Consider the following 26,455-nt stretch of genomic DNA (forward strand, 5'->3'; position numbering starts at 1 on the left):
GAGTTAGGGCAGGCACTCTCTCTCCCCCATTTCACTCCACTGACTTTTGCCATGTCTCTCATCTTTCCATCCTACAGCATGCATCTCTTTTTTATTTCTTCCCTTCTTTTATTTCTCCTCCGTTTTTCTTTCTACCCCACATTATCCTCTTGTTTCTTCTTTTTTTGGGGGTGAGGGGCGGGGGTGTGTGGAAGGTCTCAAACTATAGTCATCATGCAGAGTGTTGAAACATCTGTCTCTAAACACATTATACTGAAGGCATGATGTAACATGTATTAGGTTGGATGCCAGCAGTGACCAACTCCTGATGGGAGATGTCATTCTGTAAATATGTTTCTATTATTGATTAATGAATAAAATACTGTTGGCAAGTAGGAAATCAAGATAGGCAGGACTAGGAGTCAAGGAGGATTCTGGAAGATGTAGGAGGAGAGCCAAAATGTAAGACCAAGAGAGCAGAGGTTCGGACCCTCTCTCTGGTAAGATAAAATCACGTGGAAATATGTAGGTTAATAGAAATGGGTTAATATTTAAGACAGAGCTAGCCAATAAGAAAAAACTAGTAACAGGCCAACAGCTTTATATTAAATACAGTGTCTCTGTGTGTTATTTGGGGCTGATGTTGCTCTGGGACCAGGCTGACAGGAAAACTACTGGTAACACATTCCCCAACCCCATGCTCACTGGTATAGACTATGGGCTTGGGACTATGCTAAAAATGTTATATAAGTTATCATGTTTATCCCTCAAAAATGTCTGTTATTCTCTTCATTTCAAGTAGAAAGGCATAGAATCATTGGGTCTCTTCTCAATTAAGAGGCACAACTTCTAGTTGCTACTTCCAAACTTCTGACTTTATTCTTGTCATTGCTATCATCTATTCCCAACTATTAGAACCACATAGACAAAAACGAGTTACTTAATTTCATTTGTCATCTTGGTTGGGCCATGGGCCATGTGGCCATTTTAATTTAGAAATATTTTAAGTATTACAACAGTTTTGATGAATAATATTTTGGTTGTGAGTGTCACGTCCAGGCTCTAGGATGAGGTTCAAGGTTCTAGATTCACAGAATACAGAGGAGGAAAGAGATTTAGTCAGCAAGGCAGTGTGTGTAGCTTGGTAGTTTCTATGCAATGTTTTTTGTCCTCCACTGTCCACTGGCTCTTTAGATGGTCAGAGTTTCATGGCAGCCAGCTGTAGGCTTTTTCATCCATGTCTCTGGAGACAGAATATAATAGCTTAAATGTAGAGCATGTCCAACTAGCTTGGCATGAGACATGTTTGATGGTTTAGTCCTCTGAGCTGTGTAAGGTCAGGCTTATTAGAATAGATGCCTGTGAATACACTAGATGGATTGGTGATTTGTGGGAGTCTGCAAAGTTTGCTATTGGTGAAGCCTGGGGTCTGTTTTATTTTGGAGACATGAGGGAACTGCTTCATCTTTCTTTTTTAATTTTTAATTTTTATTTTAATATTGATCCCAGTTCCCTTTCCCTTCCTTCCTCCCTTCCCTGCTTCATCTTTCTAAGCTGTATTTTCTAAAACTTTTCAGTTTTGCAGTCATTTACACATCTCACACACAAGTCAAGTTTGTATTGAACTCCTCTTTCTACCAGGAATAGAAATACAGAAAGTTTAAGCTTGTGCTGTGTGTGGTCTCCTTTTTTCTAGAAGTTCAGGTGAGAGGGTGGGTGCCTGGGTAAATGAGTAGTGGGGCTCTCCATTTGCAGCTTTGGTAGGCATTAGCCTATTTCGGACCCAGTGGAGGGATTTTTGCTTTCACTACTGTATAAATCCCCTTATTGAAATTCACAATGACATGTATCTGCACTAAGGGAGTGCTACCCAGGCTCTGTATCAAGTACTCTGTATTACATATCTCCAGTGCCCAAGGCAAACCTTCAAGGCAAGAGCATTAATTTATTCTAGACCAGGGAAATTGATTTAGGCATCACCGACCTCACAGTAAACATTTTGTAGCATATCGTATTTGTCTGTCATAGTTGAGTACATCTCTTCTCTCTTGAGAAAAGGATTCTTGTCACTAGAAGACCATAAAATCCCTGTGTGAACATGCACACAATTAGCTTTCAAAGTAGAGATGACTATACCAATGTACAGGTATTTTACGTCTTTATAATTCTCTCCCTAACCCTTAAGTTTGACTTATATATATTTCTTTAGCCAAAAGGGAAACATAAATGAAGGACATTTATGAAGTCTAGGTAGAGGACTAGAGACTAAGAAACTGATAGTCTTCTGGACATAACTAAGCTCTGGTTTGGATGTAGAGCAAACCCTAAACTAATATCGACCTACAAGGTGGCCTCAGTGCTCACATGAACATGAGAGTTTGGTTATGTCTTTGAAAATGCTGACTTAGAGATGAGCCTATACAGGCATAAGAAAAAGATGTTCATCTCTTCCTAAGCCATTAAACATCATCAGGGTATAGTATAAGTTTACACCAGTGTGGTAGGAACAAGCCAGAGAGGGACATTTCCCTTACGTGTTCTTCCATGACCTGTTGCATAGAGTTCTTTAAAATGAAATATGACATCTAATAAGGAAAAAACCCAACCCACTGAACATCTTTCATATTTGAAGTTTTAACTATATTATCAATAAAATTAGCTTCCATAGATATATGAACGGTTCTCAGCCTACATCTGTCTTCCCCTCCCTTGACTTGGGCTGTTTGAGCAATAAATGTCTTCTCCCTTCCTGAATTTATAGCAAACTTGTCAGGGCCAAGAATTGTGTCTAGTCCAGAATTTCTTCTTCTCTAAGGCTTAATAGAATGTGTAGCATCTTCCCTACCCCATAAATATTGCCAATGGCAGAGATGACATTTCCATGGCCAGTGCCTGTCAAAGACATGCTATGCAAGAGGGGTTTTTATGGACAACAGCACAGTAATGGAATACAGATCCACAGCTCATCACCAGACACTCTTAAAGCTGAGTGAGGTACATGAGTACTGGCCAAATGTGTGCTGCAAGCCTTGTGAATAGCAGGCAACTCTTAAAAACAGACAGATGTCAAGGCCACTCAACAGTATGCCTGAAAAGATAGGCTACCCATCCATCAACCAGCTAATCAGTATTGACTGAATGCCAGCCAGAGAAAGAACTGCTCTTGGATCCTGAGGCCTCCCATCAAATAAATTATATCTGTTCTGCACATTATCGATGCCCATTAAATGCGTAATATTTTGTACATTTTTTGGGGTAATTTGGGTTATTATTATTTTGTTGGGCTAAATGTCATTCTCTGATCACAAGCTAGAATAAAAATATACTTTGCAAAAATTTTAACTGTGTTTCAGATATAGCCCTGGAGCTCAAATAATGCACATAGTTACTGAATGGTCCACAACAGGATGAATATACTACAAAATGCAGTCAAGCATAGGGAAGGACATTCTCAAGTATTGAAAGTAGTGCTGCATACATATGAACCTTGTTTACATGAACAGTTCTTGGCTTGGAGTATTAAATATGTTCTATCAGAAATGCACACTAGAAGAAAAAGATTAATCAGTACGAACAGATGCTGTGATGGCATGCGTTAAAATGTAAAAATCCAGGGGGTACATGCTGCTATTGAATGTGGTTTCTCATCCAAGGAATACATTTCAGTTGCTTGCTTGAGGGTCCTTTGTTTTATTTTCTTCTTTCCCCAGTAATGGGTTCCTGGGATAGATGGATCCTACCACTGCCGATTTCTGTGTAGCAATTGCTTGTGGGACCTAACTAGCCTCTGTGGCAGGCAGCATGGCTGGAATAAATAGCAGCATGCTCCTTCTGAACCTACAGCAGGCAGCTTCATTGGGAACTTAGCTCATGCTATGATGAGAATTTCTCAGGAGACCACAGAGCCTGAATGGAGCTGGCACATCAAATTTGATACTCATGTCCAGAAAGACACCCAAAGAGGCAGAGGCATGTCCCTGTGCTGGTACAGCTAGTACAAGGCTTCCGTGGAACAACATCAGACCTTGTCCTGCCAAGAACAGGTGCTGAACTCAAGGCTCCTGTGTCTCTGGGTAACAACTTTATTTGGGTTCAATGGGATAGGGACCCTCATTTGTGACCCTGGCTCAGTTTCTCACCCAAGCACAAAGTCTGTCCTCTTCTTTCTCTTAGCAGCCTGTCTCTCCTCCACAAACCATTCTTAGGGTTTTGCTCCTGGCACTGTCTCTTACATCTGGACCAGATGTCCAGGACACTCATCAAATGTATTTTGTATCTCTCTTTCATCTTCTTTGTTTCCACTTCCAACTCTACCTATGCTCTTCATTCAAGTCCTGGACCAACGAGCCCCTCTCTGGCATCAAAATTTGCCCTCACTACTTATTAACTGTGTGATCTTGTATAAATGGTGTAAGCTACATGCATAGGGATCATTCTGATAATTCAGAGACATGACGATTAGTTAAACTAACACATACAAAACATTAGGACCGTGCCTTAGAGATAGCTAGGTTAGTTCAGTGTAGCTTGTTGTGTACTATTAGTCTTGGATCCAGCCAGGGTTGTGGTGATTCAAGCATGCTCTTCCTCCTCATGTAGCATGCTCCCCGGAAGTTTGTGTAGCAAAACCAGTGCTTTCGTGAGTACCGAACTCAACTGCCAGGTCTACTTATTGCCTCTTCTATGCCTCCTATATTTAAAGTTATTTCTCATGGTAATGTTATGGTTGGGACAGGAAGTGTTTACCAGCTGGCATCATTTTCTTTGGGGGTGGGAGGATGATAGAAACTAGGAGGTGAGGTCTAGGAGGATGAGGACTTAAACTTGGGGGCTATATTTGCCCTGACGTTTTCTTGTCTCTGCTTCCTGTCTGCCATAAGGCAACCCGCTTCTGCTCAGCTAAACTCCTGCCACCAAGATCTTCTGCCTCTCCCCAGATCATGGACTGAAAGTCTCTGTACCTGTGAGCCTAAGAAAAACTTTCCTACTTTTAAATTGTTTCACTTAGAGATTTGATAAAAGTCTGACACATAATAGAATAGAAAAGTGTATAAAACTTGCGCAAACTCTTCACCTCTCAACTTTGACAACAGTTGACTCATGAGCAATCTCATTTCTCATTTTCTTTTTTTTTTTTTAATTTGTGTTTGTTTTCTTCCAAGACAGGGTTTCTCTGTGTAGCCCTGGCTGTCCTGGATCTCACTCTGTAAGATCAGGCTGGCCTAGAAATCACAGAGATCTGCCTGCCTCTGCCTACCTAGTGCTGGGATCAAAGGTGTTGGGTCCTATGCCCAGCTCAGTCTCACTCTCTTTACACTCCATTTCATCCTCCAAGCCTGCCTTAAATTCTAGTAAGCAGTGCTGAAGGTGATGCCAGGCATAGTGTTCATTCATTCTATAGGAACTTTTAGTTCTTTTCATGCCAAACAGGTGCCATGTTTTGAGCCAAGGTTCTCCTGAAGTGTCAGGCTTGAATTTATTTTCACGTTCTTATGTAATCAGTTACAATCCCTGTTATGTTTTCGAGGCCATAAGTTTAGCTTGGCATCATTAAATCTTTGCAACAGAAGTTGTAGTGAAGGAATGTCTTTGAGAATGTCTTGATAACTGGGGGAAGGTTACTTATTGGTCAGAGTGGATGGACATTCTGTCTTGAATCATTGGCTTCCTAGGACTCAGGCAGTATGCTTGCCTGACTCACTAGGACTGTGTCTCTGGTAAATTTGTCACTTGGGGATTCTTACTACTGACAGTGATGGATTTTTATTACACAAAACACTAATTAGTTCTAATTAGAGGCTGTTAGCCTGTTTAAAATGGAACTTTCAAGAACAAGCTTGCAAATGAAAATATTTAGGAGATAAGGCATTTTTGCAGGTTTTTTTTGATGAATACTTCTACAAATATCACACAAGAAGGTTTAGGTTGGAGAAGACTGTATTTATATTCAGGAAAAACTCCTCTATCTGCTTGGGTCCATTTACCAACACTTAATACTTGTTAGTTATAGACTGTGGTTCATGTGATGCTACAGCTCTTTGTCATGCTCACAAGAGGGCCAGGAATCAGTCAATGCTGAGGCTTGATCTGGCTTGCTCCAGATTCACTGCTCGTTATTTATAAACTCTTGCTTAGGGACAGTTGTTTGGTAACTTCATATGCTTGTGTCTAAAAAATGATTTATCTGGTAAGGTACTAGGATGCAGGATTATAAAGTCAAGGGAATAAGAAACACTTTATGGCCTGAAATCTCAGATTTTATTAGATACATTCTTACCCTACAAAGACACCCTCCCAAGCACTTCATGGTCCTGTTTTGGCTGCAAGAACTTGATAAAAAATGAATTATGCTACTGCATATCAGTAACCATTCCTTAAAACTATTGTATGCTTCAATTTAATTCTCCTCTTCCTTCTTTCTCCATTCCTGTTGAGCCTCTATACCCATGGTCCCTGGCTTGGTAGGAAGCTAACACAAGCTACCTGTTTCATGAGGGTCTGGCCTGGTCACTTCTGGATATCATATTTCTTGAATTAAAAAAATGATGCTATAAAAGGTGTACACACTTGAGCTGGACATGGTGGTGCACACCAGGAATCCCAACACTCAAGAGGCCCATTGAAATTTCAAGGCCAGTCTGGGTTACATAGGAAGTTTGAGGTCAACCTGGATTACATATTATAACTCTACTTCAAACCAAAAGACAAAAGAAGAATGATGTAAGATAAAAGTAAAACAAGACAAAACAAAACCGCCATATTTTAAAAACACTGTAAAGCTTGAACATTATTGGCTTTGACTGAACCCGAATTGTTTGATCAGGGACACTATTCAGCCTCTCTCAGCCTCTTCCCTGTCACTTAACTGAAGGAGATAACTTCTGCTTTATCTATAGCTTAGGTTGCCACAAGAAGCAAGAGCAACGGGAAAGCTCATGGTGTGCTTCCAGACTGTGAGATGAATACTTTTATGATGTCCACACAAAGGCAAGGGCTAAGATGGAAGCAGCAGCTTGATTTATGATTTAATTTACTTTAAAATTTCACAGTTTATTTTTAACTGATAGACAAAATATACATATTAATGTCACCATGTGATGTTTCAGTATGTCATATTTAGATTGGGTTGAACATTTCTGTCTTCTCAGATATTTAACCATTTCATTTTGATGAGAATACTTTAAGTCCTATTTTCTAGCTTTTTGAAATACACAGACACCATTGTCATCTACAATCACCCTTCCCTGGTAACCAGAACTGTTCTCATCTCTAAGTGTGACTTAGTTCCCACTGATTGGCATTTCCCCATGCACTAGGTTTGAAACTTAAAGCATTTTGTTTTTTGGAGTAAGCCAAATACCTAAATTTCTGACTATTTCTCATAAGCAGCTAACAATTTAATCAAGATATTTACTTGAAGAAAAAAGAAGTCACATTTATGTGGTTAATAGCAAAACAGTATAGAGAAAAACTCTTAGATGGACTGCATTTCAAACCTCTGTCAGTTACTTTTGTGGAAAGTACTACTTAAAATGTTATGAGGGTGTAGCAGAAATAAATTTAAAAATTTGTCAACACTGAACCACTGGCCAATTTTTTATTGGAATAGATCCAGGTATGATGGCACACACATTTAATCTGAGCACTAGGGAGGCAGAGGCAGACAGATCTCAGTTAGTTTGAGGCCAGCCAGGTCTACATAGTGAGTTCTAGACTAGCCAAAGTTACACAGCAAGACCCTCGCTCAAAACAAAACAAAACAAAAAAAATTTCTCTAGAATAGATTTATTTAATAGGACAAGTGAAATTTTTAAAATGACTGTAATAAATTGAGAAAAACTTTCTTGTTTCTGTTTTTTCTTATCTGTAATAGCAAAATACAATCAGCAAACAATATCTACCTCAACAGAACAAGATGACAATCAAATAATACTTTTTTAGGGCCACTGTAATACTAAAAATCCAAGGATTTAGAAAGATAGCCATTATGAAAAAGAACATAGATAGCATTGTGCAATGTTGGTGTGACTTTGCTGGTGACATTCAAGTCCTAAATAAAACAGAATAAAATCTACCCAAAGACTAATAACAGTAAAAATGTTCTCAAGGCTCAGTTTACCTGTTGAACCAGTCATCTGTGTATCGTGGGTAGGGATAGGGGTCATTGCTGCTGAAGTCATAACTTGCGTCAGAGTTCTGAAAAACACAAGAGTTCTCAGGTCAGTAAGGCTGCAAACACATAAAGGGGGCTGGTGCTTTAAACACACTGTCTCATATTTGTAACTCCTCCTTGGAGGGCTGCGCTGAAGTTCAGCATTATCTCATTTTGCATATATTTTATTGTACATTATAATATGTTATATAATATAATATTGCATAACATATCATATTATACAATCTACATTGTGTATTATATAATGCATTATATAATACATTATTTCCATATTTTGCAATCCATGAAGGCCAGTCCTTGCAAAATTGTAACAGATCTATATGTGCCCTTAAAGCCTGTGTCTCCTATTTCAAGCTTTCAAAGACTTAGAAAATGTGAGGCCAGTGCTCTGCAGGTATAGCCATGGCTTGTGTTAAGCTTCTTTGGTTCTTTCATTCCCTAACGGCCAGAATACTCTAGTTCTCATGTTATAAGTGAGATAGCTGTTAGCATTTAATTCTTACTTTATGCCGAAGGCTCACTTCCATAAGGCTACTTACTACACATGGGCCTATTTAAGGCTTGTCTCCTTTCTCCTTATGTGCTAACTTTTCCCCCATGTCTTCTCACATTGTACAGTTAATCTCATTTATTGTATTTATGAATACCGTGAAGAGTTTAATGAATGCCAGAGACTTAGAAAAGGATGACAACACAGCGCTGGCATCCGTTCCCTTAGGCACCTTAGAGCCTAGTCAGAGGAACACCCAACCAACCAAATGATTGAACAAATAAACACGTCATTGTAAATTTTCATAATCATGTACTCTCACATGCTACAATAATTAGGAGTATGAAATTCTGTCATCCTGAAACTTCCTTTCTACATTGTGAGACTTTTTGCCAAGTAAATCAACTGATTTCTCTATTCAACCTTCTTTAAGTGATTTTATACATGTACTTTACCTGGTTTGTCTTTATTTTTTGCCTATGCTGTACAATACCTACTATTATTGAGTGAATAATCCACTCCTTGAGAATTCTTTCTATTTTTTCCCTTTTTTAAAAATTTAAATTAGAATCAAGATTGTTTTATATGTCAATCCCAGTTCCCTCTCCCTTCCCTCCTCCCCTGCCCTGCAACAAACCCCTATCCCATCCTCTTTCTGCTCCCCAGGGAGGGTGAGGCTTCCCATGGGGAATCTTCAAATCTGTCACATCATTTGAAGCAGAGTCCAGGCCCTCCCCCATGTGAGGGGCTGAGAGAGTATCCCTCAATGGGGATTGGGCTCCCAAAGTCCATTCATATACTGGGATAAATACTGATCCATTACCAGGGGTCCCATAGATTGCCTGTGGAAATTCTTTTCTCCATTGTTTCTTCGGTTTTGGGTTTTGCAAGGAAGACTCCAGATGATTTCTTGAGTCACTTTGGGTTAGGAAAGATATTTTCATTCCGTCTTTAGTGTTCCTTGATTTCATGGTCCTGAGACATTTTTAGAAATTGTATGTGCTCCTTTATGAGGTAAAGATATTTTAGTATGGCACACTTTAATTTGAAAAGCTAATGTATCAGTCAGTGTTGTATGTTTTGGGCAGGATATTGACTAATTCCAATTATTCTTGTTTTGACTTGTTGGATGACAAAGAACTGCTGGACACGACTGGTTGCAATGATCAGAACTGTAGTATAGCCCGAGTACCCAGAATCTCCAAATGTGGAATATGTAATTCCAACATAGGATACTATTTGAGAACTGATGAGATGTCAAAAGTAGAAGTAAACTCCATACCTGACCTCACTTTCTTGGTTCAAATATAGGTGTGCGAAGAATATCAAATTACCTTAAGATAAATTTTCAAGGTGCATATAAACATAAGTGACTTTCATGTGTAGACTTGGGTCCCATCTCCTAAACATCTAGTGTGTATGTAACTATTCTCAACTAAAAAATCTCAATCCCAAATACTTGTGGTCCCATGCATTTCAGATGAGGGATACTCAACTTGTTGGTAAAATATTATTTTAAGGAGTGTGACTTTTGTTTATGCTGCATCTGTTTAACTCTATGAAGCTTGGGTTCCTTGCCTTTCTGAAACACCTGATGGTCTAATAAAGAGCTGAATGGCCAATAGCGAGGCAGGAACAAGGATCAGCAGGGCTGGCAGGCAGAGAGGATTAATAAAAGGAGAAACGAGGAAGAGGAGGAGTAATGAACGAGACAACTGTGGACACAGTGTGACCAGCTGGCTCATGATCCTGCTGTCACAATGAGCCATCATCACCAGCATACCTTCCCTGCCACGATGGGCTTCAGACTGTAAGCCCAAACACCCCCTTTTTTCCTTAGGCTTCTTTCATCACAGTAATGAGGAAAGTAACTAACATCTTTTCTAACTCCAGTCTTCAGAGGCAGGTCTCCTGTCTTCTCTGGCCATAGCGGTGAGTAAGTCCTTGGAACTAGGACCCTCTCCCAGCCACACAAGGGCTTAGAGCCCAAGGAACCTTCACTCACAAAGTTTCAGTCTGTGTCTGATCTACAGTCTGTCAGCGGGGCAATCTGCCCTCTCAGAGTTGACATTTCCTCTCTTGACTTCCTTTGACATATTTGTATTCAGTTCTCTTTAAGAAAACTATTTTGGAATAACTTATTTGACTTCCTGAAGTAGTTGTTACTCTTAAAAAAATTGAGCATTCTTAGGTGGAGTGAGTAGGGCAGGGCAGGAATACTGAGAGAAATACTGAGAGAAATATATATCAAACTGTATAAATATTCATAAATGTATAAATACATATTTATAAAATAGAAAAATTATAAATATAAGTATAAATATACATAACTTTTTCTTTTCTTTTGGGCTTCAGAGTTGAGACTGAGACTTAAGCAACAGATCTTGAAACACATTTGTTAAGTCTGGTTGGCTTCCCCATAGAAGCGATCCAAATTCTCTATTCTAGAGTGAGCTGGCAATGGCAGGTGTGAACAGCATTTGTGAGGTCCCTGGAGGGAGCCCCAAGCTGTGCCCTTTTCTTCCGAGCTGTGTTCTTGGAGTGGGGTGGGTACAAGCTGGAATGGCAACTTGACACAGGTCCCTGTCATTCTATGACAGGGTCATGGATTGCAGGTCACAAATGTCCTGTGAGGCACCTCGTCTTATAACCCCATGGCAGTCCTGCCCTGAACCTCACTGATCCCCATCTCAGAGATAGAAGTAGTGGGATATTCTTGAGATTGGTGAGAACCAGCTAGCTAGGAAGTTCTGGTGGTCAGCACGGTGGGGACGCAGGGCAGGGTAGGAGCTTCACGAACAGACATTGTCCAGGGGAAAGACAATGCTGAGGAAGACTTGGGGAAATGGTGGAGAGCTAGCACCCTGACTCCTACCTCCTCCTCCTCCACACTGAGCTAGTGTCTGAAGCTAGAGACGGGGAAGACTGGGGCACAGCTGAGGTGACCAAGACTGGAATTTCAGTTCCATGAGAGGAAAACAGATTTTCTTTACTTAAAAAAGATTTATTTTTTTATTTGTATTTATATGTTTATGCCTGAATGAGTTTATGTGCACAGTTTATGTGCAGGTCCCCCCCCCCCCACCAAGGACAGAGAGCATCAGATCTCCTGCACTTGGAATTACAGGCAATTGTGAGCCTGGTGTGGATACTGGGAATCAAACCACATTTTCTTTAAACGCCACAGTCACTCATAGCCATGAAGCCACCTCTCCAGCCCCTACCGTGCTTGCTACCTAAAGGACTGTAAACTCTGCACTCTATCTTTTCCGGCATGTACATTCCACCTGGGCTTGGGGTTGAGGTCTTTGGGCTCCCTTTCCTGGCACTGGAGAAGATGCTGCCCTAAGAAAGGTATGAATTAGAAGGAGGGCCTGAGAGAGTCTGAAAAACTTGAAACTAAAAAGCCTTGAACCCTGTGGCCACTTTTATAAAAAGAAGAAAGACCCTGTATTGACTGGAGTCAGATTCTCTCTCTACCTCAGAACAGATGGTGGTTTAGCAAACCTAGTAATTTTGTGGTTTTTATAATAGATTTGATGACTAAGCCTTAGTTCCTTGGGTAAGAGTCTACACTGAACATTAAGGAAGGCAAATAGTGATTCTTCTTGGGCTGTATGTTTTCTGGCCCCCCAAATCTAATGGTTTATCGCAAGAAAGGACAAAAAGCAATACTTTCAGAGGTTCTGTTTATGCTTTTATAGGCAAACCTAATCATTGATCAACTTGAACGACAATGTACCTGCTGCAAAATTATCTGTTAAACTGGCCTTGAATTATATTGAGCTTTTCTACGGCAGTCATAGAAAACATTTGAGAGGACATGACATTGTAGTCAATTGGATGCTCTGATTATTTCAGGTCTAGCCAGACACTTTAGATTTTTGTGACTTCTTTATAAAATACGTCATTATATTTTCTTGCTTTATAAAATACGGGCTGTTTGGCAAATATAACTTAATTTTCTGTGATTCAGGATTGTGGTGATTCAACCATCATTAAGAACTTGAATTGTCATTGTGCCATCACACAGGCAGGGAAAGACTGGGCTGAATCCAGGGTGACCTTAGGGCTTCCCTAGAAGTCATTTCTTGGAGAAACTTTGGAATACAGCTCCTTTTTATTCTTAAAGTTCATTGTAGTGAGTGGGGGGGACCATCACCTCCGGTGTTTCCGGTAATTCGATAACCAAAGACTGAGTTTATGAATATATGAATACATAGAAAGTGAGACTTTGCTCTTAGCTATATAGTTTGATAATTAGAGTTCTAGCTGGTATTAGCCTCATACACGAGTCAACATGTGCATGGAGCTAAGAAAGGACAAGGAAGGTACTGATTCCCACAGCCTCCTGTTTCTCAGACATGAAGGCTGACCAAAGGCACACTTCATACACTGGGGGCAGTGTCACTGGGAAGCCTGGGAGGAAGACAGGGACTCTTGAGCTTCAGAAGCTCTAAGTTGGAGGGAGATCCATTCTACCCTCAAAGCTAGACCCAGGGTGTCCTTCTGGTCAGGCTGCCTGAGACTCTCCAGTCTTCATGTAGCAGCCTAGTGTGGAAGGGAGAAATGTCAAAGTCTTGGATCTAGACTAGGGTTGGCCCCGAAGGATAAAATGCAAGGATAGATGGAGGGCAGCTTGTTCAATAACCTCTTCCTATCTCCCGTGACCCCACAGAAGAATGTAGTTTGTTACTTATTTAGTATGAAAAGATTTTGCACAATATAACAAATAGCTTTTACATAATCATTTGCAAAGGTGATGAGCCTTTATTTGGGTTTCATCTTCTTAATTACTTCAGCCTTTAGCTCTTTAATTCCTTGGTGTCTAGACTCACATAGTCCTGAGGCTTGGGTCCAGTCAGTCTGCTTTGTGAGGATAACAGAGTCTGCCTTCTTCACCCATTACTATTGTTAAGGTTCCTGTTGCCAGATGCTCCTTCACTCCAGGAGGTGGTCCATCAGCCAAGTCACCAAAATGCAGCAAAAGATGTTGCAGCTGGCCAGGCACTAATATTCAAATAACTTTTCCTTTAAACATAACTTCTGTTAAAACCCTTTCTTCACTGATAGTAACAGACAACCGCACACTTTTAAATGCCTCCAGTAAAGCAAATGTGCACACATCAAAAATGTTTGCATTGTAGCTGAGGTCTCTGTGCAGCACACATAGTTCCCGAGGAAGCATATCTTTTCTGGTGAACACATACAATGAACTGGAATCCACTTAAGCCTTTTCTCCCAGAGTCCAGACAAACATCTGAACAAATCCAGGGCAGGTAGATTAGGGACAGCCCAACCTTTAATAGCAACATCCGATGACTCCCAAAATGACTGTAGCATTTCTCAATAGTGGTTCTAACTGCTAACTAACCTGTGGTGACAGTTATGGTTCTTTCCCATCAGGATAGGAGTTTCTTCTAGAAATCTCATGCATTTTGCCCAGGGTTCCATGCTGTTGAAGCTGCCATCTTCCTGTCTGCGCAATGTTTCACTTCATAATTTTAAGCCCTCCCTTTGTTGATTACAAAAATATGGTTCACAGCTTGTTTGTTTTTGTAAATACAGCTTTATTGCAATAGCTGACTCCCTTCCTTCCAAATTGCCTGTGGTTGTTTTCACAATAAACAGAAGAATGAAGCAGTCATGTTCAGGTTTGCAAAGCCTCTTTTGGAAAGCGTTTGTGGGACCTTGGCCCATGTTCAATGCCATTCATGTTGCCAGGCTCTGATAGCCTACATTCCAAAGTCTCACACAGATCTTGGCTTCCTGGGGACCTCTGGCCCACATCTGTGCTCTCGAGGCGGGTCACGACTGCTGAAACAGCATCTGAATCAAGCAAGCCTGCCTGCATTGTGAGGCATTTATTGCTTACTCTTCTCATGTCTCAGACCCACCTGGAAGGGTTGTTAAGACAAGTTCCTGAGACCACGAATTGGGGTCAGCTCACTATTGGCTCAAGGATGGCTGGAGTGGGGTGGGAGGCACCAATTCTGTAGCCTGTTGCTCTTCTTCCTTTTCACAAATACCCTGCTTGTTCTCAAGGTCAGATCACTGCTCTAGGCAGAGGCATGCTGAAGCCACTGCTCAGGGGAAAAGGGCACATGGTTTGTGTAGTCTCTGCATACAGGTCTCAGCCATCTTATTAAAAAAATATTTTCGAGTGTCATTTTGAGAGTAAAATATCATACTATCAACCCCCATTTCTCCCTACAACTCTCTAAAAAGTGGTAACACGGTAGCACCTGTAATCTGGGCACCTGCTGACATGAAGCACAATCTTTTTTTCCTGGTTTGGGGTTTGACCCCAAACTGAGAAAGTGTTTATTGAAATTAGGGCTGCAATGTTACTCAGGACCTGCCTTGCCCAAGGAACACAACTGGGGCTACAGCTGGGCTTGGTGACACTTCAGGAAGAGGACCTTCCATTTTCTCATCCACCTGCTCAGATGAGCACCTTTTCAGACTTGTTCACTGTTTTGCAGTTCTCCAGTGGTTCAAGAGTTCATGCTTCAGTCTCCCACAAGTGCATTAGGTATGCACTGGAGCATCAGTCACAAGAAGTAGGTCTCTGTTGTTGTAGTTACACGAGTCTGGACCCCAGAGAATTCGGACAGGGAGATAAGATGTCTCTGGTGAAATGTAGTACAAGACTTAAATAATGCCTCAAGCAATAGGTATGTGTGACTTGGGGATAGGGTGACGTGTGATTAATTGACAATGCAATGCCAAGCTACAAGAATTCAGAATAAGAAACACCACTTTTCTCCCTTTGTTCTGGATTGCTACTTTCCCTGAAGGCATTTAACCGAATCACCCAGTTAGGAGTTGTGTTGCAGTATTAGCTAAGATTGCACTGTGCTCATGGGCTAATGAAAGAGAAATGAGCTTCCCCAGATAGACTTTAAACCACAACCATATTGCCCCAGCACAAAGCTCATCTATATGGAAACTGAGCAACAAAAGAGCCCAGTCCATTAGTGCCTAAAGAATTTTGCTACTGCGCCTACTTGCATCTAATATGGTCATGGCTGAACGTTCCCAACTGTGCCTATTTTGATTTTTCCTCAAATAATTCTCCCACATGCACTGGTTTAATGATAATGTTCAGCTCACTTTTGACTGAATCCAACATTAAAGGGATTTATGTCTATATTAAGCCTGGTTATAAAACCTAATGAAATTTAACATTTCTCTAGCATTCCAAAAATTAAAAAAAAAAAAATTAAAAAGGGATGTGCAGTCAGAAGTTTGTTTGTAATCTTCCTTTTACGTGTTTCAGGTTTCCAAGGTCATTTACTTTCTCACACAATGCTCTCTGGTGGCAGATTCCACATCTCCCCTCATTATGTCTTTTTCTTGGAAATTCTAGCTACTTCTTTAGTTACTGACACAGAATCTAGAGACTAGGAATGATGTAGTATAACAGTGAGGACACATAAGTATCAACATGCCTCAAGACACAGAACTGTGGCTGGACTGCTTGCATTTTTCAAAGCTGCTCAACAGACCCTTGCCTTGGTACTAGATTCCACCCTTATCAGCAGGATTGGGAGAAGCATCAAGCTCCAAGTCTAAGAGGAGATGGCGATAATGATCACAGCAAGGGTGGCAGCTTCTAAAGGTCGACACTGCCCTAAACTAATAGTGTCTTAATTGTTTTTTTTTTTTAGAAGAATACAACATCTTTCTCCTTAGGTTTTTCCCGAAGCGTACAGAGTACATTATAGATGGAAGGGTGGGCAGTTGCTCAAAGAAATAGCCATGGTAGCCCCTTGGATGGAGTCTCTTTTATGATGACTATGGCTGTCTATGTCTCTTTGGCTTGTCTTCAGATCTCAGATGCATTTCTTAGGTTAGGCTAAAGTAGGCTCCCTCACACACATTTGTGTGTGTGTGCATATGCGCATGTGTGTGTGTGTGTGTGTGTGTGTGTGTGTGTTACTCACACACATGTTTATGTATTATGCACTTGGAGAAGCCAGAGAACAAGCTTGGATTGTGTTCCTTGGGTGTTGCCTGTCTTTTTTTGGGGGTGGTGGTGGTGCTGTTGTGTGGAGGATGGCGAGGCAGGGTCTCTCTTGCTGGCCTGGAATTCACAAGCAGCCTGAATTGGGTGGCCAGTAAGCCCCAGAGTCCTGTTTGTGTCCAGCTCTCCCGCACTGGGATTACAGACACACTCTGCTGCACTGGCTTTCTTTTACATGGATCCTGGGGATCAAACTCAGGTTTTATGCTTTCTTGGCATTGGCAGTACTCTACACCCCTTGAGCTCCTCCAGTTCTGTGTTCCTGGGACTGACCTTTGGAAGCTGCTTCTCATTGGAATTCACCTTCCTCAAGACTCGGGTGGGAAAAAGCATGCAACTTTATTTTCACCAGTCACCGTTTCAAACCGAGCATGTCCTTCTTAATACGTCTATTTTAAGTCTGCCTGTAAAACTTAATGAGAGTTAGCTTTTCTCCAGCAATACAAACAAATGTTATATCAGGAATTTGTTTGAAATCTTTCTTCTTCTATACGTGGAGTGACTGGTACGGTGGTATGAACAGTCTCTGTGACGTTGTCACTCATGTGATTTAAATATTTGACAACTATATAACTGTTCCTTAAACAATTATAGATTAAAATGAAATCTCCAGTGTGTTGGTAAGAATGATTTTTTGAGTGGCTGGGGTCATGAGGGTGAGGCCCTTGCAATAGGAATTAGTGCCTTTGTAAAAGAGCCCCTGGAGAGCCGGTTTGTGCCTTACCATGGGAGGATGGTATAAGAAAGCATCATGGATGAGGATAAGGTCCTCACAGACACTGGATGTTCTGGTCCCATGATCTTGGACTTGCAGCTTCCTGAACTATAAATAATTAACTTTTGTTGCTTATGAATTATCCACTCTGAGCTATTTTGTTATAGCAGCCAAAATGAACAAAGACACTTGGTCACTCTATATGTTTTAAGTATTTAAAATAAGACTTGAAAATGAAGGTCATGAGCATTTTTTTGGCTGTACAACTGGGCATGATTCCTTTGAGGAGAAAATTGATGGTATCTATTAAGATAAAAAATGAACCATTTGACCCGGCGACCCATCTCCAAGACTCTAAAAGTATACTTGCATATTTACATATATTCATGTAAACTACATATTTACACACTATTTATCTGAATGTATTCAAGACATTTGTGAGTAAGATTTTGGAGGATTAAAAGTACCCCAAATAACCAATACTGTGGACAAGTTAAATAAATTAGAGTTCACTAAGAAGCAAAACTCTGTACCTCTGGCAAAGGATAGAGTACAAGACTTGCAACAAATTCATTCCCAAAGAATGTCATTCGATAAAGATGGCAATGTGCAGAGTAGAATGCATAATGAGCTTTCATTTGTATGGAAGAGAGGCATAGACTGTAAATTCACACTTAGGATACACAGAATGCAGAGAAACACAAAGGCTTTTTTTTTTTTTTTTTTTAAATAGTGCTTTGCCTCTGCAGAGAGGCATGGTATCTGGGATGGAAGACATGGCTTTCATTGTGTAACCTTCCAAGTGCAAATGATTGTCATAACAATAACAGGTAATGCACAATGCTACACTATCATTTCATGCAAGAGGCTCAGGTGTTGTGTGCTTTGGTTCCTCTTCACAATGTTCCTACACGTGTAGCACTCGTCATGATTCCCGTGTTATGAGCACAGACCCAAGGCACATGAAGAAGTTGAATGACTGCCAGAGGCCACTCAGAGGACAAGGGACAAGCAAGGGTTGGGAGGGTGCAGTCTGCCTCCCAGGCCTCTTCTTCCACCACAAGCTTGATTTCTTCACTTTGGAACAATAACCATTGCATTCCACTGCGATGCTTGAAAGAGAAGACCAAATCTCCACCAAATGAAAAGGAACAACTTAGTGTCTTTACTCTCTGGCAGCAGCAGATCATTCTGTTTAAATCCAAGTGTATAAATTGAACAGATAAATTAACCTCCCCACTTGCACTCGAGAAAGTGGGCACTAATCCCGCTCACCCTCATGATCCCAGTTAGTAAAATTACATCAAGACAGGTTTCACAAGAGTTGTGTACCTGAATCTCTTGCTTTGCAAGATCCATTCATTGTTCTTTAACAACTTAGTTTTATTTAGGGAGTTCTTTCATCCAGTGCATTAGAATGCATTTTAAGCCTAACAGGATAAGCAGGCTTCCAAAAAAGAAGCTCCCTTGCTTTCAAAACTCATTACTTTTTTTTTCTCTGTTGGTTATGCCATAAAAAAAGATTTTATTTATTAGGTATGTAACACTATGCCTTTATATATGCCTGCATGCCAGAAGAGGGCACTTGATCTCATTATGCATGGCTGTGAGCCACCATGTGGTTGCTGGGAATTGAACTCAGGACCTCTGGAAGAGCAGCCAGTGCTCTTAACCTGTGAGCCATCTCTTCAGCCTTGTTATACAATTTTGTATGGAGGTAGGATTTTCTTTGAAATTACATTTTGGAGATGGTTCAGCATTTAAGAGCAGGTACCCGAGGACTCACAATCAACCAGTTGTGACTCTAGCTTCAGGGCATCTGATAACTTCTTCTGGCTTCTGTGGGCAATGACACTCATTTGCACAAGTCTCACATAAGCATGCATGCATTTACCCAATTACACACAAAAAATGAAAGCTGAAATCTAGATAAGACAACACTGGTGACTGGATGTCTCGGAAGGTGAAATCTTGGGCTTCTTCCTTACTGCTTTTTCTTTCTCAGAAGTTCTTCAGCATTATAGATGGCTCCCGGGTTCTTACGTAGAGTTTGAAACACGTTGGCTGGGGATGGAATTTCCTCAGTGGCTGCTGTGGTATCTCTAGATTGCCCACTAGAGATCCAATGTGGCTAAGGCTTGGTCCTCGGCTTGTGGTGCTATCAGAAGGTAATGGAAATCTTTAAGAGTCAGGACCTCATGGACGTCTGGGGCATGCCCTGAGGTGTTTTGTGGGACCTTGCTCCCCTCTTTCTCTTCCTGTCCATGAGGTGAACAGTTCAGATATGCCTCCTCAACATAGGCTCCAAAGCAATAGTCAGAGACCTCCAGAATCATGTGCCAACACGGACTTTTCCTCTCTTTAAGTTGACTATGTCGGGTATCAGCTACAGGAACAGGAAGTTGACTAACTCAGATGCTTAACTGCCGGCTCACCCCCACTTTAGATAATCTGGCATTTTAGAGAAGGACTGTAGCTCCTTTAAAAAACACCCTTTCGTCCTTAGGATGACAAAGTCTCTGTTAAGTGCTTCCTTGCTTAACACCTCCCCAAACTTGGTGGTACTTCTCCAACAGAGGCAAGAATTGGCAAGAAGAAACATCCTGCTTTGGATCTGGTGGCATTTATTCTTGATAGTCAAGTCCACTGTGTCAGGGTTGCTTTTCTATTTGAAATAGTGATTTGTAGTTTCCCTTTAAATCACACCTACTATTGTTAAGAAGTGAGTCAGTGTGAAGAAGTATACCAGGTAAATGCTGTCCAGTCACAAAAATTGAGGTGATGACTGGGAAGCATTGGAAGAAAGTAATGGGGAAATGCATTGCTCTGGCTCCTCCAGTTATCAGTAGGGTCAGCTTTAAACGTGGCCCTGAAACTACCTATCTATGTGAGAGATTTAGGAAGAAATGGAAGGATATTTTGTCCTTAGCTCTCAACATTGCTGCTTACTATGTTGACACACTGACTTCAATCTTTTCCATCCTGTAGGTCGTTGGTCTTTAGGGGTCCCCACCCATTCACATACACATTCAGCCACTTGCTTATGTGACAGACATTCATGAACTATCTGAAACTCTTCAGACATTACACAATGGCAAGTCACTATTAACCAATAACAAGCCCTCAGCTAGGCTGTTTACTAACCCTCAGGATGTCAACACTAGCTGTGGGTTTCTTTCTTCCTTCCTTCCTTCGTTCCTTCCTTCTTTCCTTCCTCTCTCCTCTCTCTCTCTCTCTCTCTCTTTTGTTTTTGGAGACAGGGTTTCTCTGTAGCTTTGGAGCCTGTCTTCAAACTGCTCTGTAGACCAGGCTGGCCTCGAACTCAGAGATCTGCCTGCCTCTGCCTATGCCTCCTGAGTGGTGGTATTAAAGGTGTGATCCACCAATTCCTGTAGTAGCTGTAGTAGCCAGTTGTCAGTGATTCCTAGCTCAGGCTACATGAATAAATTCACCTAGAACTGGAGAGATGGTTCAGCCATTAAAGTCTAGCAAAAGGTCGACAAAGCCACCTGGATGACATAAATACTGGGAATGGAAAGATAGGTCTGTGTTAAGAGTCTTTACAGAGCTCTGGCTAATGTAAGGTTGATGGCAAAGAAGAGACACAGGACTTTGAAAGGCAGTGTCTGGCCATGGTAACTTCATGAGAGTTCGAAGAGGGTCACCTAGGGTGACTGCAGGGATGCTCTGGGGCTTAGGGACAGGAGCGAGGTCAGGAGCAGAGCTGAGCATCCCTGCTGCTTTGGAACTGGCAGGCTACAAGGTGCAAGGGCAGAGAGGAGCTGGCTCATAAGGCAGTTCTTGGCTGGTCTTACAGTTCCACAAAGCCTTATGTCAGCAACCACGTAAATTAACACCAAGAGAGTGGAGATTCAGCTCAGTGAGAAGAACTGCAAGGTGGCATTGCAGCCATGGCCTCAATTCGTCTTGTCAAGGCTGTGAGATATGAGTCAATTTGTGTTCCCTTCTGTCTAACTGGGGTTTCTTCCATGCTGTAGGTATCTCTAGCTTGGCCCCTTGGTGGGGGTTCTGTCTGCTTTGAGGGGCAGGTGAGGTCAAGGACACTACTTCTGAATTCTGATGTCCTGGGAGAGATGGGGTGACTGGCTTATGCCTTCCCCACCTCAATGATTATGCAACTTCAGTGTTGCATACCTCTTCTTCTTTTTGGCCCTAAAAATAGCAAAGATGAGTTCACTGATGGCTGAGTCACCTCTTCCAGGGGGCTGTCCTGGGCAAGTATCATTTATTAGGGATTTCATCTTAAATATACTTTATAGAATGTTTTTATTCACCTGTCAAAAGCACAGCTATGTGGATATAAATACATCAGCCAGGGATCTGTTGCTGTGACACACACACGCACATGCGCACGCACACACACACACACACACACACACACACACACGTTTCAGATGTGAGTATCTGTGTGTGTACTTCTGACTAAATTCACCTCACTTTAGCCTCAGAACAGGTTTTAGGCTTGAACGTTGTAACCCCCATTTCACAGGTCAGAAAACAGAGGCTCTGTAGGACTGTGGGGTTTGCTCAAGGCTTTCTTTCCTGCTGGAAGTGGCTCGAGAGCTCTAGAACAGTGAGATCTTTTGATTCAGACACATTTACTTTTCAGCACTCTGAGTGACATTTTCAGTGCACGTTGATGATAAAGGGGAGAGAAAAGAAATGCTTGAGCCCACAAGACCTCACTTAGCCCTGCTACCTCAGTGTGGGGAGCAGGAACATCAAGACCTAAAATGTGTAAATGGGAGCAAGATGAGGACTGGCAATGGGGGGTCCCAGAGCTTTGAGTCCTACCAACTTTTATATCCATAATAAACTGTGCTCAAAGATGTGCCCACAGTCTTCTCTCATCTGCCTTTGTATTATTCACAGTTAATCTATGCATTCATGATTCTGTAGGAAGGGACAACTTTCCTAAGAGAACATGAAAATAGAGGGCCATGACCTTGGGGAGTGAGTGGGAAGGAAACACAAGGCAGCCTATAAACACAGCGGTGTTTACAGCTGAGAAAAACGCTGAGGGGATCAGTCCCCTTTTATGAAAAAGTTGAGATTTACCTTTGATTGAGACCAATTTTATGTTCCCTGCTAATGTGAAATGTGGCCAAAAAAGAGAGAAGTGATCCCCAACTGTTCTAGAGAAAGATTAAATGTGTTCCTATTTCCTTTCACAGCAATTCATCATTTTAATTGGTTTTGATGCCAAAAACTTTGACAGCATTTGCTGATGGGAATCCAACTTCATAATTCACAAACCATGGAAAAGTGATTACAGCCTTCATTTGGAGGCTGTGCACATACTTTATTAAGTTGCTACAAGATAGAACATCAGATCCACATTAATCACAGCATCTCCCCATACTCTGGCTTCTAGCAGGTGAATTATGTACCAGCCTCCTGGGAGGTAAGTGTTCAGGTCTAGTCTCTTTGAAGATGACAGGCTCCTGACTTCTGGCATTTGCTGGCATCCCATGGCCATCAATGTTCTCAGGGCCTCCACAACTCTCATTCAAGTTCATCTCAGCATGTTCCTAAGCCTTCTAGAACCCAAGACCCTGTTCAAACCACAGAGGCTGGTGACTCATTCATCGCCCTTAGTTTCTTTCGTTCTTTAACATCAATAACTTTTCTTGCAGCCTGCAAAAGCCTTCTGCTCATCCCCGTGTGTGTTTGTATGTGTGCGTGCACATGCACCTGTGTGCACGTGAGTGTGCACACACACAGTGTTCAGTTTCAGTTTGAATTTCTTCTGAGTGTTGAATTCTATTTCCCAGATTGTTCTTCATCCCTAGCGCTGTCATGGTCAAGTACTAACTAGCACTGACTTTTAAATTTTACTAATGTTGCTCATAGTCTGTTTCCTGTCGTGAGATATTCACTCTGTCAGCACCTGTTGCACCGACCACGCCCATTGGGGGTGGGGACAGGTGCGGACATGACCTGGGGGAATTAGGTCTGCTGTAGGGACCCCAGAGCACTCTCTTGCTTGGTGGATGGAGACAGAGAGCATCCCAAGGCATCCTGGGGACTGGAACCTGCTGGTGTTCATCTGCCTCTGTTGTAAGTTATTTTTCCCTGAATAAACATCTATTCAGCCTATCTGTTTTTCCTGATCCTTATTATTCCACGATAGTTTCCTACCAGTTTTCTTCCAGCTTAGTGGTTGCCTTGTTCTAAGGGTAATATGGAAAATGTTTGAAAATTGAAGGGTCTGAAGGTCCTGTCTCACATCTGCCTTTAGTATGGGAAGAGTAACCAATGATACATAAATGGATATGGCTCCATTACTATCAAACTTCCCTTCTTTCCTTCCTTTCCTTCTTTCTTTTTTCTTTCTTTCTTCCTTCCTTCCTTCCTTCCTCCCTCCCTCCCTCCCTTCCTTCTTTCTTCTTTCTAAAGAAAGGATTGTAAGAGCTAAAGGGGTCAAGGACACTACAAGAAAGCCACAGAATCAACTAACCTGGGCTCTTAGGGACTCACAGAGACTGAACTGACAACCATGGAGACTGCTTGGGACAGACCTAGGTACTCTGCATATATGTGACAGTGTAGCTTGGTCTTCTTGTGGAACTCCTAACAGTGGGAACAGGGGCTGTCTCTGACTCTTTTGGCAGCTTTTGGGACCCCTTTCTCCTACTAGATTTCTTCATCCAGCCTTAATATGAGGGGAGGTGCTTAGTCTTACTGCAACTTGATATGCTGTGTTTGAGAGGACTATTCTCTTCTGAATAGCAAGGGGTGGAGGAGTGGATGGGGGACAAGGGAAGGTGTGGGGAGATGTTGGGAAGAGAGGAGGGAGGGGAAACTGTGATCTAGGTGTAAAATAAATAACGGAGGGGAAGGAAGAGAGCGGTCTTATAGACCGCTGTTTATAGAACTAGGCCTGTAGGGACTGAGCTTCTCCACAGGAAGATTGTGGCTGTAACATCACATAGAAGCCCAGGTCCCTCCCACCATTAATGAAGAACACCAGAAACTGTGTCTTTGTAGATACAAACAAGTAAGACCAGCTCATGCTGGCTTAACAGGAACCCTAATTCCAATGGCTGCTATTCTCCCAAGGCCATGTGAAGAAACAGACACAGAGACATCAGAAGGGAATGTACAGATGGGGTCTGTGACAGACCAAGTGATGCCAACGTTGGCCAGCAGCTCCAGAAGCCAAGAAAAGCATGGCTCGGGCTTGTTGTCTAGAGCGGCCATGCTGAGCACAGCTTGGTTTTGAATATATGGCCCCCAGGATGGGGAGAATACATTTATTCTATGTAAAGCCAGCCAGGTCGTGGGCACAGCAGCCCCAGGAAACAAACTTGTAGTCCTAAGGCCCCTTTCTCACTATGCTGCAGGCATGTCCACTGGTGCCTGGCTTTCCGCTGTTTTTATTCATCTGGAACTCTCTTTCCTCAGTGTGCTAAGTGGAAGTGAGCTCACACTCACATATCTCTGTTTAGAAGGAACGCCCCTCCCAATGGTCTGCTGCTGTGTTGGTTCACAACACTTGTTTACTTTGCCAGTCACTGTGGCTGGTCGGTGGGTGTGAACTTGAGCTTTGACTCAAAACCACTGACTACACAGGAGATTCTCAAAACAAAACAAAACACACCACCACCATCACCACCATCACCACACCTACAACAAAACAAAAAACAAACAAATGTGTTGAGTGAGGGACAAATGACAGGACTTGTCTGTTTTGTTGATTTCAATATATTCAACATTTTGAGAACTCTCAGGTAGAGCGTGCTCACATTCTATACATTAAAAAAATATTAAAATATAGTGACTTGCTTTTGGATTTAGACAGTACAGATTAGCATGCTTCCCAGAGATTTCAAATTGTCAAAAACTTGATATTTAACGTTTCAATACTTGTACTTTTATGCAGTTAAAATGTTGATAGCAAAACCAGCATAGTTCCTTACTGTGTTCTAAATCTTATAGCCACAGGTAAGTGGAGCTACCATCCTCATTAAAGGAGGCTCTTTACAGCAAGTGGGGACCAATACAGAAGACACAACTGGACACAATGCAGAGATCAGAGGTGTGTGTGTGTGTGTGTGTGTGTGAGACATCACCACCGGATTCATCAACATTATAGCTCCTGCATCTGTGGCTCAGGAAATATTGCAAAAGAAGGGGCAGGAAGAATCAGAGCACCAGGAAATCTCCTGTGAAAGATTCTCCTAGAAGCAGCTCCATAAACAAGACTGGACTAGCAGCAATATCGATGGACATGTTAATGTGGAAGCAAGGACATTTCTCGGTGTGTCACCCCTAGACAAGGAACTGCAGGTACTTAATGTTTACTGGGAGGAGAGTTAGCATCTCTCAGGGATGGACCCCTTATTGGTTATTCAATACTCGGTGGTCCGCCTTGAAACCACACACACACACACACACACACACACACACACACACAGACTCAGCAGGATGTGAGTCTGTTTATATTTATTTGCACACACACATAATGCACACACTTATATATGTATATGACAATAATAATTAAAGGCAAAGAGGCTATCAGCTTGAGAATGGGGGCATGGGAAGGGTTTGAGTAAGGCTAGCAAAGAAGTGTTAGAGCGAGGAAAGCTAGGAGAAGGGAAGTGATACAATTCTATTTCAACAAAAACATAGCAAAATGATGATATATCTAAACCTCCTTTAGCTTATTTCTGTTTTTGGACACAGGGGCCTACTATGTAGCTCAGGCTGGTCTAGTATTAGCTAGGTAGCCCAGGCTGGCCTCCAACTATAATCCTGCATCTCCTCCTGAGGGCTGGCATTATACAGCTGAGCCAGCAGCCTCTGCTGCAGTTTTCTTTGCTCAGATGTGATCACTACCACTATCATGTACACCACATGCTGCTAGAGCAATCTTAAGCAGCATTCTTTGCATATTTTAATTATACTTTGTTATTGTTGTTTTAGAGAAAGAAGTGGAAAAAGATGAGATACCTGACTGATTTTAGATAAATACTAAAATTGTTACACAAGAGAGATCGTAGGTGTGTCATGAACAGCAGACCCTTAGTCCCGACTCAATACTTG

The 26,455-nt window shown here is 41.8% G+C and overlaps 1 protein-coding gene across 1 annotated transcript in view; it reads right to left on the reverse strand.

The window, feature by feature from the left end:
* The window catches only part of Pcsk2 (proprotein convertase subtilisin/kexin type 2), a 240,671-nt gene that overhangs the window by 42,268 nt on the left and 171,948 nt on the right, over positions 1-26,455 (reverse strand). Inside the window, exon 6 of the mRNA XM_051183273.1 lies at positions 8,099-8,175. Coding sequence (XP_051039230.1) covers positions 8,099-8,175 — 77 coding nt within the window. The remainder of the gene's footprint in view (positions 1-8,098; positions 8,176-26,455) is intronic.

The sequence above is a fragment of the Phodopus roborovskii genome, unplaced genomic scaffold (assembly GCF_943737965.1).
Source record: "Phodopus roborovskii unplaced genomic scaffold, PHOROB, whole genome shotgun sequence".
Classification (NCBI taxonomy): Eukaryota; Metazoa; Chordata; class Mammalia; order Rodentia; family Cricetidae; genus Phodopus; species Phodopus roborovskii.